This window comes from Oncorhynchus mykiss, chromosome 19 (assembly GCF_057628025.1).
Source record: "Oncorhynchus mykiss isolate SJ-2025 chromosome 19, ASM5762802v1, whole genome shotgun sequence".
Lineage (NCBI taxonomy): Eukaryota > Metazoa > Chordata > Actinopteri > Salmoniformes > Salmonidae > Oncorhynchus > Oncorhynchus mykiss.
In genome coordinates this window covers 59,005,361-59,023,445 of record NC_143040.1, presented here as the reverse complement: position 1 = coordinate 59,023,445, position 18,085 = coordinate 59,005,361, and the positions used below count along the sequence as shown (strand labels likewise).

General features: G+C 45.0%; 1 protein-coding gene across 2 annotated transcripts in view; it reads right to left on the bottom strand.

Moving 5' to 3' along the window:
• LOC110498069 (uncharacterized) overlaps positions 1-18,085 on the bottom strand; it is a 59,826-nt gene that overhangs the window by 23,337 nt on the left and 18,404 nt on the right. The window contains exons 2-5 of one of the 2 annotated variants that reach the window (XM_021574639.3): positions 11,035-11,158; positions 4,963-6,488; positions 2,830-3,986; positions 204-2,554 (exon numbers count right to left, since the gene is read on the bottom strand). In XM_021574639.3, the coding sequence (XP_021430314.3) occupies positions 204-2,554; positions 2,830-3,986; positions 4,963-6,488; positions 11,035-11,158 (5,158 nt within the window). Of the gene's footprint in view, positions 1-203; positions 2,555-2,829; positions 3,987-4,962; positions 6,489-8,953; positions 9,380-11,034; positions 11,159-18,085 lie in introns of those variants that run through there. The other variant, XM_090209611.1, reaches the window with a different exon arrangement.

Below are 18,085 nucleotides of genomic sequence, written 5' to 3'. Positions count from 1 at the left end.
GCAGGTAGAGACAACCATAGTTATGTCTCAATCATGCAATTTTAGTCTCTATGGAAAAAAACGTATTTCTCAATCTAGCACAAAGTACCCGTCTATAGAGATTTTAGATGGATAAAAAAATAACATAGATACATACAGTACAGTAATGAGGCAAAACCCCAAACTGTCAGTTGGCTTCATGCAGTCTTGTCTGAGACTCTTACCTTGGGGTTGGCTGCAGGAAGACCATTCAGAGGGGGCTGTGGGATGTGGTTGGTGGCTGGATGAAGTCCTAAGGTAAGTCCCTTTAGTCCAGTAGTGTGACCGAAGCCCATTACAGGGCTAGCCATTGTACTCTGTGTAGTACTACTCTGTGAGGATCCTTTGTCTGTCCTGAGATACTGCTCCAGGGGATCTGGCAGCTTTAGCTCAGTGAACAAGGGGAGAGGAGGAGGTGAGGAAGGACTGATTATTGACTCACCAGTTGCAACCACACCCATACTCAGGCCCGGATTCATACTTCTCCAACCCGCCCTTTCTGGCACTGTGCCCTGGGTGGTAGGAGAGGGAGGAGCACCATTAGAGACTGAGGAGGAAGGATCCCCTTTGTTCCTTCTGGAAGTCCTGGGGGAGCTCAATAGGTTGGAGAGTAGGGACATCCTTCCTAGCCGTGACGTGAGCTGACCGGTTTCTTCCCCTTGCTCCACTTTCTCCTCTACTTCCCTCTTCGCCTCTACCTTAATTTTTGCCTCTACCTTAATTTTCACCTCTCCATCTTTCCCATCTGTTTGACACCCTGGTTTTCTTCGGGCTCTAGATGGAGACTGGAGGGCTTTGAAGAGAAGGCTGTCCTCTGCATTAGCCCTTCTTGGCTGTGTCTTCTCCTCCCTGGCCTGTTTCTTTATCAACATGGCCGGGGTTTCTTCATCCTTTGTCCTCTTTTTCAGGCCAAACTGGAAGCCATCAGCGTCAAAAGGGTTCTCGAAGCGGTCCTCCTTGATGGCGGGCAGGGCAAAGGGGGGCGAGGAGGTCTTGGCATGGTCGTGGTGCCTCTTGGGGGGCAGGGGAAAGGGGGTGCCCAGTTCCTTAATGCTCCTGATGAAGTCATCCACATTGTCAATCTCAGCCAGACTCTCATCCTCGCTGACTGAACAGTCCAGCCTTCTCTTGGTCTCCCTCTTCTGCTCCTGTTTTGAGCCGCGCTCCACGTTCAGCCAACTGGACGGAGATTCCTGTTTCAGAGGGAGAGGTTTAGGGGGAGAGGGGAGCTTCAGAGAAGTTGGCAGCTGAGGAGGCAGCTCAGCCTTGGGGTTTGCTTTTGTCGTTTTAGGGGGTTCTTTGAGGAGCAAGACCTTCTTCTCCTGAGCTTTTGTTCTTATGGATATTGAGTCCTGTTTTGTGTCTAATATCTTAGTCGCTCCTTCGCTGGGTCTTTCTTCTTGTTTTGCCACTTTCTCCTTCTGATCTTTTATAGTTATGGTCTTTGATTCCTGTTTTGCATCCATCTTAGTAACTGTGCTCTTAGTTGCCGCCTCACCCAGTTTGTCCTCTTTGTTTTCTTTGTGTGGCCCGCTATGTGCATCCGCCAAATTCTGTGTCAGTGAAGGAAGCTCTTTGTTCAGTTGGACCTCACCATTTTTAATTGGTTTCAGAACAATCGCAGGCTCTGTTATGATGTCGGAGACCTTCACTGGCTCTCCCCCCTTCTGTACTTCAGTCTCTTTCCCAGACACTATGGATATATCAGAAACTTTTCCATTACGAATAGGTACTATATCGGGGGTTTGAGCATTAGCTAGTTTCTTAGATTTTTCCTCTGAGCCAAAGAAAGGTGACTGTGTTGCCGTATCTTGACTCTCTCTTCTTTCAACCACAGTGGAGGCGTTTTTGGGTGAGCTATCCTTTGCTACATCCAGGCCATGTTCCACAGGCTGATTCGTATTGGATATCCCTTCCCCAGCACTAAGTATGAGCTTCTCTGAAGCTGTAGAAGTATTTTCATTGTACTCATCACTTTTCTGATTAGCTTGGTTCTCAGTGTCAGTATGAATGTAGTCAGTCAATTCAGGCTTGGTTGATGTATATATTACTTCCTCATGGGTAGGTGTGCTTGAGGCAGACACAATGAGGCTTGGTTCAGTTGGGCGTTTCTCCAGGACTACACCTGGGTTTACAGGACCCATCTGCTGCAGTGGTGTATTGGTTAAGGCTTCCACATAGTTGTGGTCAGAGTTCATAGTTTGCTCATATTTCTTGAGGGGCTTGCTGGGCTTGCCTTTAGGGGGAGTTACCTGACGGAACATTGCACGCTTGCTAGCCACAGTCACAGAATCACTTGGATCTTTCACTGGACTTTTCAAACTCAGTGGTGAAGCCTTCCCAGAATCATCAGCAGTCATGTCCATGGTGGGAGATGTGATGTTACTCTGCTTCTTAAGTCCAAGGGAGGCGGGTTTCTCTTGCTTGGTTGGTAACAGTGAGGGAGGGGTGGGTGTGTCCCCATCATCACGGGGGGTGCTCTTATTGGAGGCCTGTTGGGGCAGGTTTGTTTGCAAAGGGCAGGGCAGCTTGCTTCCTGTTGGTGATACAATAGTTAGTCAGACAGTTAGTATAGCAGTTTGTTGGTTAGTTTTCATAATGCATTGCAAAATGAGAGCTATCCCTTTCTCTTAAATATGTGACATTTACAATTCCTCTTGTCCATCAAAGAAATTAAACCATTGGATAATTTTGAAACATTACCACCACTAAACACATAACTAAAATGTGTTAGCTAGACAGGGGCTATGAATAAGCAGACAAAATCTTATCAATATCCCATGTTCAAAATCCATGACAAGTTTGTCTTACCCTTCTCAGGTTCAGTGGTCATTGTCTCATCTGGGGGCATTTCCTCTGGGTTGGGAAGCTCCTGCTGCTTTGGGCTGGTTGGTGTGGAAGGCCTACTATTGACAACTGATGCTCTCTCAGTGGTCTTGGTAGTTTTACTCCCTGTGTCGATGGTTTGGAGTTTGCCGTCTTTCATCTTTCTGACCAGAGACAAAGAGTTGTCAGGGGCTTTGGGTAACCGGCTCTTTGGTATCATGCTGCTGTTGGTGCTGTCTGGGCGTGTGGGAGCCTGCTTTTTGACATCTTTGGGTTCACTTGTTTTGGCTATGTCAGTGTTGTTGTCCTCAGGGTCTTTTTCCATCCCATTGGATAGGTTTACCTTATCTGAGTTCACAGGTGACATGACTGGTACTTTAGTAGGTGATGCCTCTTCTGACGTAACAGGCCCTGGAGTTGGTTTCCCCCCTGAACCCACTTCATTCACCTCCTCGGTGATAGGCTTTTTGTCTGTTTTAATCATTAAATGTTTAGGTTTAGGGGTCTTCTGGGGTTTGGAACCAAGCACATGTAGAGACACAGCCACTGAAACATCAACCACTGAGGTTGTGCCTGGTGACAGTGGAGGTTTTGATACAGCTTCTGTCTGTGACTTTTTGGGAATTTTTGACTTGGGGCTGTCGGTGACCTCTGTTTTTCCTGCGGTGGGTTGATCTTTTAATGTAGGTGACATAACCTTTGTTTTTTCACTGCCATCTTTAGGTGTCCTTTGTGATGGAGCCCCACTAGAAATCCCTGCCTTTCCACCATCTTTCAGACCCTTTCCCTTAGCCATGCCCAGGACAGCTTTGGACTTGGGTCCAACCGGAGGAGGGGGGCACTTTGACCGACTGGCTCCATTACCGACTTTGTCACCTGGTTTAGACGGGGTGACCTGGGTCGTCCCCTGACATCTAACCCTTGAACCTCCTGTGTTGGGCTGTGTTTTACGTCCTGGCATAGTTGTGGTTGGAGAGGCCTCATCCAGCTCTGGGGTTGGGGACGTTGGGGAACTGTCTACAGCCATGGGGTCATGGTGTCTTTGATCAGAGTCTGTACCCTTGGTTATCTCCCCAGCAGTGATGATACAGTCATTGTTTGGTTCCTTGAGGTCTACATAAACTTTTTGGGGGCTTGGCGAGCTGTTTAGAGAAGAGAGAAAATGTGTGATTAACTTTGAGGACAGGAGGGTAAAATAATTTTGTGTGCAGAACAAACTTGTCACCACAAACAGGTGTTGTTGTTTAACTACATTGATAGGGTACTTCATTCATACCAACCATTATAAAACCAAATAAACATGTTATCCGGATAAGGAAAAACAGCCTTTAGCAATACGTGCAAAGTGAACCTGAAATAAATCTTTCTGCACTGAGTAGCTTGACCAAACCGATTGTGAAAAACTGCTCTCACTTAAAACTTCCAGCAGTGCAGAACATCTCCTCAGGTATCAGTAGAACAATAAATCCATGAAGAGTCTTGGATGAATTCCAAGCATTTTAATCTAAAAAACAGGCTACATCACATTTATATGACACAACAAAAAGCATGCCTTGTGGCATTACTATGTCTGAAAGATATGTGGATATCAGAATGGTGTGCCTTACTTTTGTCAGCCTTGTGCTGAGTCTACTCATTAAACCCTTTAGTCAAACAAAGTGACTAGTTGCTTCTGCCATCAGTCATCATTCAAGATGGAAATAAAACATGGAGTAAAGCTCCATTTTGATTGAAATAAAACAGTTCATTTGAACAACTGACTTAACAATTTAAGGTAGTGTACTGACTGGGTTGTAAAGTGCACACTGTATTTTGTGACAATGACATAGGAAGATACAGTATGGTTGCATAGTCGATAACCTGTAGTAGTACGATCAGTAATCATGTAGTCCAAGTAAAGTATACATTAAGTAATGTGACATTTTAATGACGCAGGACTTTTTCAGCTGTACTAAGAACTGCTGTTATTGTTCTCCTCTGGTACAAATAGGCACAGCTCAGGTATTTTTTACTTTCTCTCACTCAATCTTTCAATCGCTCTCTCAATCTCTCTTTCTCACTTTAGGATCAAAGCACTCTTTAAAAAGACCAAAGAAAATGTAAAATAAAGATACTTACAGTTTCACCTCAGACTTCTGAGGAATCTTTGAAGCCAAGTCTGCGATGTCATTATTTTCTAGCTCTGTTTTTGTCTGCTCGTCCCCGTCAAAACTGGGCTCAGGGCTCACATACACCTTCTTAGGGAAAATCTTCTCACTGCGGGACAGTTTCACACTCCTGTGCTTTTCCTCTTTGCTCAGGGCCATCTGGTACTCTAGAGGGGTGCTGCTCTCTGAGTCTGTGCCTGGACTGTTCGCCCTTGGCTGGGCTTTGTTTGTTGTTTTGGACTCCTTGGAGGCTGGTGCTGTAGATACAGCCAGCTTTGGCTTTGGCTCTCTGCCACTGGCCTCTGCTGCTGATACTGCTGAAGGAGTTAGAGTGGCCAGGACACCTGCAGTATCAGGGTACTCCACAGGGGCCACAGTCATAGGTATGGCCAGGACTGAATGCAAATTTACACTCTTCCTCTTCCCCTTCCTCTCCCCCTCCTCTTCTCCCAGGTGTGTTTCCACCCACAAGGCTTTGTGTAGCTTCACTGGTGAGTCCTGCGTCGTCCCCTCCTCTCCCCCATGTAACGTGGTCTGTGTGGGGGGAGCTGTTTCAGGCGTGCTGCTGCTGATGGATTTCAGAGCCCTCCTCCTGTTTTTCTTCCCCATGGCTGGGCTGTCCTTCCCCTCCTCCCCCTCTGGCTGGGGATCTGAGGAGGACGGGGTGTGTGACTGAGAGCCTACAGTCACTCCCACCAGGTAACTCCCCTTCCCTCCAACAGATGTTTTCAGGGAGGTCTTTTTAGACTCTGTGACCAGAGAGGTGAAGTCAGCCTTAAGGTGAGATTGGGAGAGGTCAAACGACCTGAGGGTGTTTTGGACCACTGGTCTGCCCCCTCCAGACCCATCTCTGTCTTTCACAGTGGTTTGTTCCAGATGTACCTGTAGCCTCCTGCTCGCCTCTCCCACTACATCCTCAGTGGGGCTGAGCCCTGGGACTTGGTCTGCTCCGGAGGAGGACGAGTTCGTGGGAGTCAGATTCCAAGAATTCCTGTCTGCCTCTCCGTCTGCCTCTGCCTCGGCCCGGCTCGCCCTGCACACCTGCACCTCCCTCACGCTGCCACGACCGCTGCTGTCGCTGCCTGCAAACAAAAGGTCCCCTCTGTCCACCACCACCAGAGAGGCTAGGCTGGAGGTACCAGGGCTGGAGCTGGTACTGAACACCGATCCCTCCTCCTGGAGCTCTGACAAACTTCCCTGCACTGGCCCAGCTCCGGCTTCCACTACCTCCCCCTCTCTCCGGGTGGTGGTGGGGGTCCTTTGCCAGTCTTCCTGTGGAGGTTGGTGGGGAGAGAGAGGAGAACCAGGGGACTGGGGGGAGACGGGAGAACCAGGGGAATGGGGGGAGACGGGAGAACCAGGGGACTGGGGGGAGACGGGAGAGCCAGGACCAAGCCAGGATCCATCCTCTGAGTCTGCTGAAAGTGAACCGCTCCGGCTCTTCTTCTTCTTTATGGAAAAAAAACTGCCGATGCGGTTCAACACTCTGTCTGAGCTCTTGGAGGAGACAGAGAAAAAAAACGGAAAGATAAATACACAGATGGAGAACCGACACACCTGTTGTTTTTGGCACAGCTGTACAAATAACCACAGACGTTAGTTCCCCTCTCACTTTTTTTTTGTCCTTGATATAAAGCTGGGTTCTCCAACCCTATTCCTGGAGAGCCACCGTCCAGTAGGTCTTTGCTCCAACCCTTATCTAGCACGCCTCATTGTAATAATTATCTGGTTGAATATCTGAATCAGGTTAGTTACAACTGGGGTTTGAACGAAAACTTACACGGGGGTAGCGCTCCAGGAACAGGTTTTAGAGAGCCCTGATATGAGGTGTGCTCAATGATGTAGTACATTTACATAGAATAGATTCATTCTCTGATTAACGCATTAACCTTAGATCCTTAACATCAACTATTACCTCTAAGATTCCGTAAATATTCCATCCCAATTTATTTGGATAGTTCTTCTGTAGATGCTATACAGATGGTCATACTATCAACAAATGATCTGATAATCAACTGACTATCTATTGATAAACAACTGCCTGCTAAGGTTACGGTTAAGGCAAGGTTTAGAATAAAGGTAAGGGTTAAGATTAGGGATAGTGTTAGGGTAAGGGTTAAGTTTAGGGTTAGGATAAGGGTTAGTGTTAGGGTTAAATTTGTAGGTAGTAAGTTGAAATGTTACTGATAGTCTATAGTATATAGCATTCTTGTCAAAATCAAACAGGCCAAGCTGAATGGTATAGATCAGTGTTTCCCAACTCTGGTCCTCAAGTACCCCCCAACAGCACACATTTTTGTTGTAGCCCTGGACAAAACCACCTGATTCAACTTGTCAAGTACTTGATGATTAGTTGACAAGTAGAATCAGGTGTGCTTGTCCAGAGTTGGGAAACACTGGTGTAGATGTCTCTCTGGTAACAGCCAGGTAGGAAAATGATCAGGCTTCTACAGCACCTGGGCAAAGACCATAGAGATCCTATTAAAGTAATTTTCTAATGGCTAATTCTATGGTATTGACAACATTAGGCAGACCTCGGGAGACTGAAAAGATTTGCCGTGGGTCCTCAGATCCTCAAAAGGATCTACAGCTGCACCACCGAGAGCATCCTGGCGGATTGCATCACTGCCTGGTGTGGCAACTGCTCGGTCTCCGACCGCAAGGCACTACAGGGGGTAGTGCGACACGGCCCAGTACATCACTGGGGACAAGCTTCCTGCCATCCAGGACCTCTATACCAGGCGGTGTCAGAGGAAGAACCTAAAAATGTTCAAAGACTCTAGCCACCCTAGTCATAGACTGTTCTCTCTGCTACCACACGGCAAGCGATACTGGAGCACCAAGTCTAGGTCCAAGAGGCTTCTAAACAGCTTCTACCCTCAAGCCATAAGACTCCTGAACACCTAATCAAATGTCTACCCAGAATATTTGCATTGCCCCCCCCCCCCCCCTCTTTTACACCGCTGCTACTCTCTGTTGTTGTCATCTATGCATAATCACTTTAATAACTCAACCTACATGTACATATTACCTCAACTAACCGGTGCCCTCGCACATTGACCCTGTGCCGGTACCCCCCTGTATATAGTCTCGCTATTGTTATTTCACTGCTGCTCTTTAATTACTTGTTACTTTTATTTCGTATTCTTATCTGAACTTTTTTAAACTGCAGTGTTGGTTAGGGGCTCGTAAGTAAGCATTTCACTGTAAGGTGAAATACCTGTTGTATTCGGCGCATGTGACTAATAAAATTTCCCACAAGTCAGTATCGACAGGTTTTGAATCCCACTGCCGGACAGGTCGAATGAGAACCAACGAGGCAAACAAGGAATGTGAGGATCACCAAATAATACTAGTTTTCTATAAGATCTATTGGATTACATACCATACCTAGAAATAAACACAACAATGTACGCCCATGTCTTATTCAATTTAGACAGTGGGTATCATAAATATTCACCCCCTTGGATTTTTTCAAATTTTGTTGTGTTACAAAGTGGGATTGAAATAGATTTAATTGTGATTTTTTTTGTCATTGATCTGCACAAAATACTCTATAATGTCAAAGTGAAAAGAAAGTTCTATCCAGCCATGACGCACACTGCCCATATGCACATGGAACAAGACTGTCCTAATGTTCTTTTGGTGTCTGTATACTTTGTATTCTGTCATTTAATTTATTTTCATTGATTTAGCCAGGATAGTCTATTTAGCCAGGATAGTCTATTTAGCCAGGATAGTCACTGTTTTCCAGGGAGTCCAGGATCCATAAAATCAATACAAACATACACATCACATAAAGGCTGTCTAAACAAAAACATAGTACACACAGTAGCATACATACAAAAGCCCAGCACACTCTGTTGGTCTGTTTCCTACTATAGTTACAGGCTGGAAGAGTATACAGAACATCATAGCTAAAGATAATACACACAAACACTTAAAATAAAACCGCTACATACCATTTTAGCGATACTTGCTGGATTTTAGCCTGTAGATGTATTTTCCTTACAGTCCCGGTATAATAACCATATCCTGCACCAATAGCAAATCAGGTGCAAAAAGTGAATGTTTATCAGCTCATAACTTCCTGCTAAGCTGCTTGGTTGAAGATAACAATATACAATTACTAAGCTGGAATAAAAGTCAACGCCGCCAAATACAATAAGTGAACTGTCTAACTTTACAGACAGACAGAGAGACAGTGTGTGTGCGATATCCGTGTGTATCTATATCCGTCTAGCCCTGAGTAGACTTGTATCAAACAAACTGAGGTACATTGCTTCAGGGCATAATTCCACTTCTATCACAGGTGCAGCATAAAGGCTATTGTGAAAGAGCTTTCACATAAAAAAAAACCACATTCACTAATTATCCAATGAGAATGTATGGACACGGATGTCTGACTAACATCTCCACCCTTCTTCCCTCAATCAAACTGGGGCAAGTCAGTAGCCCCGGGACATCTTTATCAATATCATGATACAGTGGAAAAGACTGAGACAAGGAAAAAACACAATATGTACATTTGTGAATATTTGCTAATTATTACATGATTCAGCAGTGTACAGTGTGAATGGTTCCACCATCTCTGACACACGAAAGGATGTACATTTTTGCCCTTTTGTGCCTATAACTGGCACGAGTTGAACGATTTGCTGTTGTTGTTTCATATGGACCTGTGCACATCCTTCCTTCAGTAGTAGAAACAGACTCTGGATCTCCACAGGATTTTCACCTATTAAAAATCCTGTTGAAACAGAGCTGATTGTTCTTTTGTTTCCAAATGGCCTCAGACCTTTCAGGAAACACATGACAGGTACAGGCACAAACTTAGTGGTTATTGTGTTCAAGTTCATGTTCCAAATTGTATGCCTAGCTTAGAAATACTTCATTTTAAATGAATAAAATAAAGGACACAGGATCCTATTCTTTCTACTCCAGTAACCAAGTTTCCAGGGAAAACTTCATTCTTCTTGAACGGATTAATGTGCTCAATTACGTATTTGTGAAAGCTGGATTGATATCAATAGAACATAGATAGTGAATCCTACCCCCTTAATAATATTAATTAATAATAACTTTAATATACAGTGCACATGTTGGACAACATGTTGGACAAGTAGGTGTCAATGGAGAATAACACAGGAAGAAATCCTGTCACTGCAGGATTATTTTGCTGTGACAATATAGGTCAAATTAAGATACTGCATCTGTAGGTGGGCATATAATTTACCCTTCAACCCTAATGATTTGTATACAACTTAGAGGGGCTTCTGATAAACGTGTCTACATTTATCTTAATAACCCAAGGCATTGAAGAAATTATCATATAGATCGGTATTCAAAACCTAAATGTTGCATAATACAAAGCTATAAACTGACTCAAACTTTTATTGAGGGGTCTGTCTGAAGAATCTGAACTGCTGTACTGTTTATGTACATCTCGCATATCAAAGGGTCTAATTAGCACCTACATCCTCAATAACACTTGATCGTGCAAATGGAGGGCCGAGGAGTGAGGAGGGAGGAAGGGACTGGTTTGGGATTTACCTTACTTCTGTTCCAGCCCTGCAAAGTGAGTCAATACTGCCCTCCTCTGCACACCTTCTATATGACTGCACAGCCAGGCTCAGTGCAAGAAGTGGCAAGAAGTAGTATGGGGTAAATGTCTCCAAGCAAAGAAACAGATTCTGTCACTGAAATTATGTTTAGTAATCGTTTTGATCAATATCAAGTGTGTTGCATATGAATCTATCCACTCTGAAAGTTCTCTCTTTTGACACATACTTTTGACAATTGCAGAACAGAACTATGGTAAAAATGTATGGTACAGTATGTTTTGCTACTATGTATAGTATAGTCACATTTCATCATTACTCTTAGATGAGTCTGTCCTAAAAGACTTTAGATTGGCCTCACAGAAGGTAAAGAGGGTGGGGTTTAAAAGTACAGTAATTCAAATATAGAACAGATATTTCCAGATGACTTCTCCACAACACAACAGAGGACTCCTATTGTAGTCTACTATATAGTGCCATACCTTATTTCTGGACTTGTTGGGACTGAGGCTGTTGAAGGCTGACATGTCATAGCTGATCATGGAGGTAGCATCCCTGTCAGTCGTGGTGCTGTATTCTGTTTTCACGCTCAGTTGGTCAAAACTCCTGATGCACGCACGCACGCACAGACAGACAGACAGACAGACAGAGAGAGAGAGAGAGAGAGAGAGAGAGAGAGAGAGAGAGAGAGAGAGAGAGGTACTGTTAGGCTTAGATCAGGCTGCTGTTCTCACCCAGTAACCACTGATAAGATGCTGAAACTTGGTTTCTATCCCTCGCCCACTCTCGCAGTCTTTCTTTTGATTTCATCTTTTCTATCATGGTTTTAACCATTCAGCATTCAGGATTAGACCCACTTCAGGATTATAACATGTCCTTATCCTCTGGTCCACTTTCTCACACACACATTCACAAACCCCATGGCATGGCTAATTGTGCCACCCGTGACCCATTCCACCTATATGTTGCTATCACATTAATGATGTATGGCCTTTTCAAAATGAAAAGGTACAAAGGTCCAGTCATCGCCCATGGCCACTTGACACACTGAAAGTAACTCAGCTGTAAGTACACATTTCTTAAACATCAACATATCCAAGAACACAACCACAACGCTTCTGTTTCCTGTTTTAACTGTGACATCTGACACCCTCGTTGTGCTTTACATGACAGACTTGACGATTTATAGCAGAGAGAAATGGTACACTGGTCAGACGACAGTCACCCACACAACTTATTCACAATTCACAACAGTGTGTGTGCAGTAGTTAGAATAACATTGTGCTTTCTGGGACACACATGTCAATAGGCTCTGGTCTGTTTTCAGGAGGTCAAATCAAATGTTGTTTGTCACAAACACATGGTTAGCAGATGTTAATGCGAGTGTAGTGAAATGCTTGTGCTTCTAGTTCCGACAATGCAGTAATAACCAACGAGTAATCTAACCTAACAATTTCACAACAACTACCTTATACACACAAGTGTAAAGGGATGAAGAATATGTACATAAAGTTATATGAATGAGTGATGGTACAGAACGGCATAGGCAAGATGCAGTAGATGGTATTGAGTACAGTATATACATATGAGATTAGTAATGTAGGGTATGTAAACATTATATTAAGTGGCATTGTTTAAAGTGGCTAGTGATACCTTTTTTACATACATTTTTCCATTATTAAAGTGCCTGGAGTTGAGTCAGTATGTTTGCAGCAGCCACTCAATGTTAGTGGTGGCTGTTAACAGTCTGATGGCCTTGAGATAGAAGATGTTTTTCAGTCTCTCGGTCCCTGGTTTGATGCACCTGTACTGACCTCACCTTCTGGATGATAGCGGGGTGAACAGGCAGTGGCTCGGGTGGTTGTTGTCCTTAATGATCTTTATGGCCTTCCTGTGACATCGGGTGGTGTAGGTGTCCTGGAGGGCAGGTAGTTTGCCCCCGGTGATGCGTTGTGCAGACCTCACTACCCTCTGGAGAGCCTTACGGTTGTGGGCGGAGCAGTTGCCGTACCAGGCGGTGATACAGCCCGACAAGACGCTCTCGATTGTGCATCTGTAAAGGTTTGTGAGTGCTTTTGGTGACAAGCCACATTTCTTCAGCCTCCTGAGGTTGAAGAGGTGCTGCTGCGCCTTCTTCACCACGCTGTCTGTGTGGGTGGACCAATTCAGTTTGTCCGTGATGTGTACGCCGGAGGAACTTAAAACTTACTACCCTCTCCACTACTGTCCCATCGATGTGGATAGGGGGGTGCTCGCTCTGCTGTTTCCTGTCCACGATCATCTCCTATGTTTTGTTGACGTTGAGTGTGAGGTTATTTTCCTGACACCACACTCCGAGGGCCCTCACCTCCTCCCTGTAGGCCGTCTCGTCGTTGTTGTTAATCAAGCCTACCACTGTAGTGTCGTCTGCAAACTTGATGATTGAGTTGGAGGCGTGCATGGCCACGCAGTCGTGGGTGAACAGGGAGTACAGGAGAGGGCTCAGAACGCACCCTTGTGGGGCCCCAGTGTTGAGGATCAACGGGGTGGAGATGTTGTTACCTACCCTCACCACCTGGGTGCGGCCCGTCAGGAAGTCCAGTACCCAGTTGAACAGGGCGGGGTCGAGACCCAGGGTCTCGAGCTTGATGACGAGTTGAGGGTACTATGGTGTTACATTTTGAGCTGTAGTCGATGAACAGCATTCTCACATAGGTATTCCTCTTGTCCAGATGGGTTAGGACAGTGTGCAGTGTGGTTGCGATTGCCTCATCTGTGGACCTATTGGGGAGGGAAGCAAATTGGAGTGGGTCTAGGGTGTCAGGTAGGGTGGAGGTGATATGGTCCTTGACTAGTCTCTCAAAGCACTTCATGATGACGGAAGTGAGTGCTACGGGGCGGTTGTCGTTTAGCTCAGTTACCTTAGCTTTCTTGGGAACAGGAACAATGTTGGCCCTCTTGAAGCATGTGGGAACAGCAGACTGGGATAAGGATTGATTGAATATGTCCGTAAACACACCAGCCAGCTGGTCTGCGCATGCTCTGAAGACGCGGCTGGGGATTCCGTCTGGGCCTGCAGCCTTGCGAGGGTTAACACGTTTAAATGTTTTACTCACGTCGGCTGCAGTGAAGGAGAGTCCGTAGATTTTGGTGGCGGGCCATGTCAGTGGCACTGTATTGTCCTCAAAGCGAGCAAAGAAGTTGTTTATTCTGTCTGGGAGCAAGACATCCTGGTCCGCAACGGGGCTGTTTTTTTTTTTGTAATCCGTGATTGACTGTAGACCCTGCCACATACCTCTTGTGTCTGAGCCGTTGAATTGCGACTCTAGTTTGTCTCTATACTGACACTTAGCTTGTTTGATTGCCTTGCGGAAGGAATAGCTACACTGTTTATATTCGGTCATATTTCAATCCACGGTTTCTGGTTTGGGAATGTTTTAATAGTTGCTGTGGGTACAACATTACTGTACTCAAAGGGTTTTAAGTTGACTCTGTGTTGTCAATGGAAGTGTTTAGGCTAGCTCACAACCATTGTGCCTTCCCAATATAGTGAGCTATGAGAATCTCTCTTAGAATTCAGAATGGGAACCAGCATTCCACTGTTGATTCTGTTGATCAGTGGAGGCTGCGGAGGGGAAGACAGCTCATAATAATGTCTGGAATGGAATGGCATCAAACACATGGAAACCATGTGTTTGATGGATTTAATACCATTCCAATCCAGCCATTACCACGAGTCCGTCCTCCCCAATTAAGGTGAAACCAACCTCCTGTGCTGTAGATACAGGTGCAACACCATGGATGTGTTCAGAGGGGTGAAATGTTCTGAGACATTTTCAGCAATGTTGAAGATAAATGCACTACACTTAAAAAAACTTTCCCCATCAGTCAATAAGATAATTGTCTTACTCTGCTACATGTGGGACGTTTCAACCACCTGAGTAAAACGGGCAGTCATGTACATTTTTCAACAAAAGAGGTTTGTTTGTTCATCATTGATCAGCATCTTCTGGCTTTGTTATACCATCTTTTCCCACAATAGGGTGTATGCAGAATATATTTTCATCATGACAAAGTTGCCTGATGAGTCATACAGAACCATGAATCACCAAACTGCTACTCTACAGAATCTATTGATTCCGTTGGCATATGTTAAGTTACCCTGGCCATGCCTACTTTGCCAACACATTGAAGCCAGTCTCGTCAGTTAATGATTTATTTGTACAGTGACTTTGGGTAAATAACAAACTGTGCAGAATAGATTGCTGTGACGTTGGGTCTATGAGCCATGAATTAGGGTTGAACCAGGGATCTTTTTAATGCATGAATGGTTTGATTATGATACATTTTTTTCCTAAATTATGCAGAGTTAGCAAGACTTCTACAGACGAAGCATCCATAAAGTGTTATTCTCTTGTTTTCTAGTGCTGCCCACTGGTCACAAACTGGTTGAATCAACATTGTTTTCATGTCATTTCAACCAAAATAAATCTATGTGATGTTGAATCAATGTGAAAAACTGATTGGATTTGGAAAAAAGTCAATTTTAAGATAATTTTATATTTGAATCTAAATCCAATGATATAGTGAATTTTTTGCTGATTTCAAGTTGAATTCACATTTGTTGACAACTCAACCAAATGTAAATCAAAACTAGACGTTGAACGCTGCTGACGCTGCTGTTAACTTTTAAATGATTGGAATGAATTATCCAAAGAGAGTATAAAGATTTTTTTTACGCCCAGCGGGTGTCTACTTGCAGACAGCGGTATCTGTTCCAACTTCAAGCCCGAAGAGGAAGCACATCTGGCAGAACGTGTTATCTCACATACACAGCTTGATCTGAAAGGATATGAATAAATATGAATGCTAATTGCTTTCTCATTTTTCATAATTAGGACCCTGTGTTTTGGACAATCATGTCACAGGACCTTTCTCATGTTTCATAATGGATAATGACTATGACATATCTAATGCAACAACTATGCACTGAGTAATTATAAAGACCACAGGAACCATCCACACTCCCATGTGGCGCTGTATGCAGATGCAACATATTAACCATGCAGCAAATCAATATGACTTGAGGTCTGCGATCGGAGGTCAAATAAGTAAGATGGAACAAAACACACAAAAGCAATCGTTACGTAATTACATAAACTTAACCCCCAACCTTGCCCTTTGACCTCAGTAAGACATCAGTCACCAGTTTTGGGTAAACATTTCCTTAGTCTCTCTATCAGTTTGCAGCCTCTGAACAAGTCTGAGGCCTAAATCAACCAGCTCCAAACTGCTTGGAGTCTTTCTCTGTTACTCCATGCCATCTGATCCCATCCCTCCCCTACACTCTTAGATAAAAGGGTTTCAAAAGAGTTCTTTGGCTGTCCCAATAGGAGAACCCTTTTTGGTTACAGATAGAACTATTTTGCGTTCCATGTAGAACACTGTGGAAAGGGTTCTACATGGAACTGAAAAGGGTTCTACCTGGAACCCAAAGGGTTCTTCAAAGGGTTCTCCTATGGGGACAGCCAAATGACATTTTTAAGCCCTGTTTATACGTGGTTCTAACATGCATATTTTGTCCTGATCGGATTGTGCCCACATTTTTAGACTGGTGTAGACGATTAAAATACTCATTGTGATCTGATTGTAATCAGATCTTCCTGGCCACCTCCGGTGGTAGTCAGGGACTCATTGTATCTGAATATCAATCAAGTATAAACAGATATGGATGGATAAAACATTTAAATAATTATATCGGCCTCAAAATCATTGACAGGTAGCACCATTGACTTATGGCATCAATAATTGTCTTAAAATAAATAAATATTATTTTGAAAGAATATCTGTTAAATAATCTGCATACAGGGAGGCACCAGGAAATCTGGTTACATTGTGGACAGAGTGGATGGATAAGAGACACATTTTATCACCATGTGTAGATGCTACGTCTTCAATGTGGACACAATCAGAATGTGGATAAGATCAGGACAAAGGACGTGTCACGCCCTGAGCATAGAGAGCTGTTTATTCTCTATGTTGGTTGTGGCGTGATGGTGACTAGGGTGGGTCATCCAGATGATTAGTGATTTGTTGGCCTGGTATGGTTCCCAATCAGAGACAGCTGTTTATCATTGTCTCTGATTGGGGATCATATTTAGGCAGCCATTCCCCCATTGTGCTTTGTGGGATCTTGACTATGGATTGTTGCCTGTTAGCACTGTTATTTAGCTTCACATTTCGTTTGGTATTTTGTCTGGGTTTTTTCGGTGTTCATTTAATAAAGGAAAATGTACGCCTACCACGCTGTAACGGTTTTCTTTATGAGAAGGAGAGTCGGACCAAAATGCAGCGTGTCGATTGCGATTCATGTTTAATGAAAAACCACACTAAACACAAACACTACAAAAACAATAAACGTAACGAAAACCTAAACAGCCTATCTGGTGAAAACACATAGACAGGAACAATCACCCACAAACACACAGTGAAACCCAGGCTACCTAAATATGGTTCCCAATCAGAGACAATGACGAACACCTGCCTCTGATTGAGAACCATATCAGGCCGAACATAGAACTAGACAAACTAGACATGTAACATAGAATGCCCACTCAGATCACACCCTGACCAATCAAAACATAGAAAATACAAAGTAAACTATGGTCAGGGCGTGACAGTACCCCCCCCCCAAGGTGCGGACTCCGGCCGCAAAACCTGAACCTATAGGGGAGGGTCTGGGTGGGCATCTGTCCGCGGTGGCGGCTCTGGCGCTGGACGTGGACCCCACTCCATGACAGTTTTAATCCCCCTCCTAAACGTCCCTAAATAGGTTACCCACCACAATGATAACATGGGACAGAGGGACAGCTCGGGACAGAGGTAACTCGGGACAGATGGGTAGCTCAGCACTGAGAGGAAGCTCAGCACTGAGAAGAAGCTCAGCACTGAGAGGAAGCCCAGGCAGGTAGTAGAAACTACCAGAACCTGGCTGGCTGGCGGTTTCAGCAGATCCTGGTCGACTAGCAGATCTGGAAGAATCTGGTCGACTGGCGGATCTGGGAGAATCTGGTCGACTGGCGGATCTGGGAGAATCTGGTCGACTGGCGGATCTGGGAGAATCTGGACGACTGGCGGATCTGGGAGAATCTGGACGACTGGCAGATCTGGAAGAGTCTGGTCGACTGGCGGATCTGGGAGAGTCTGATCGACTGGCAGCTCTGGCTGCTCCATGCTGACTGGCTGCTCCATGATGACTGGCAGCTCCATGATGACTGGCAGCTCCATGATGACTGGCAGCTCTGGCTGCTCCATGCTGACTGGCTGCTCCATGCTGACTGGCAGCTCTGGCTGCTCCATGCTGACTGGCTGCTCCATGCTGACTGGCAGCTCTGGCTGCTCCATGCTGACTGGCTGCTCTGGCTGCTCCATGCTGACTGGCTGCTCCATGCTGACTGGCTGCTCCATGCTGACTGGCGGCCCTGGCTGCTCCATGCTGACTGGCGGCCCTGGCTGCTCCATGCTGACTGGCGGCCCTGGCTGCTCCATGCTGAC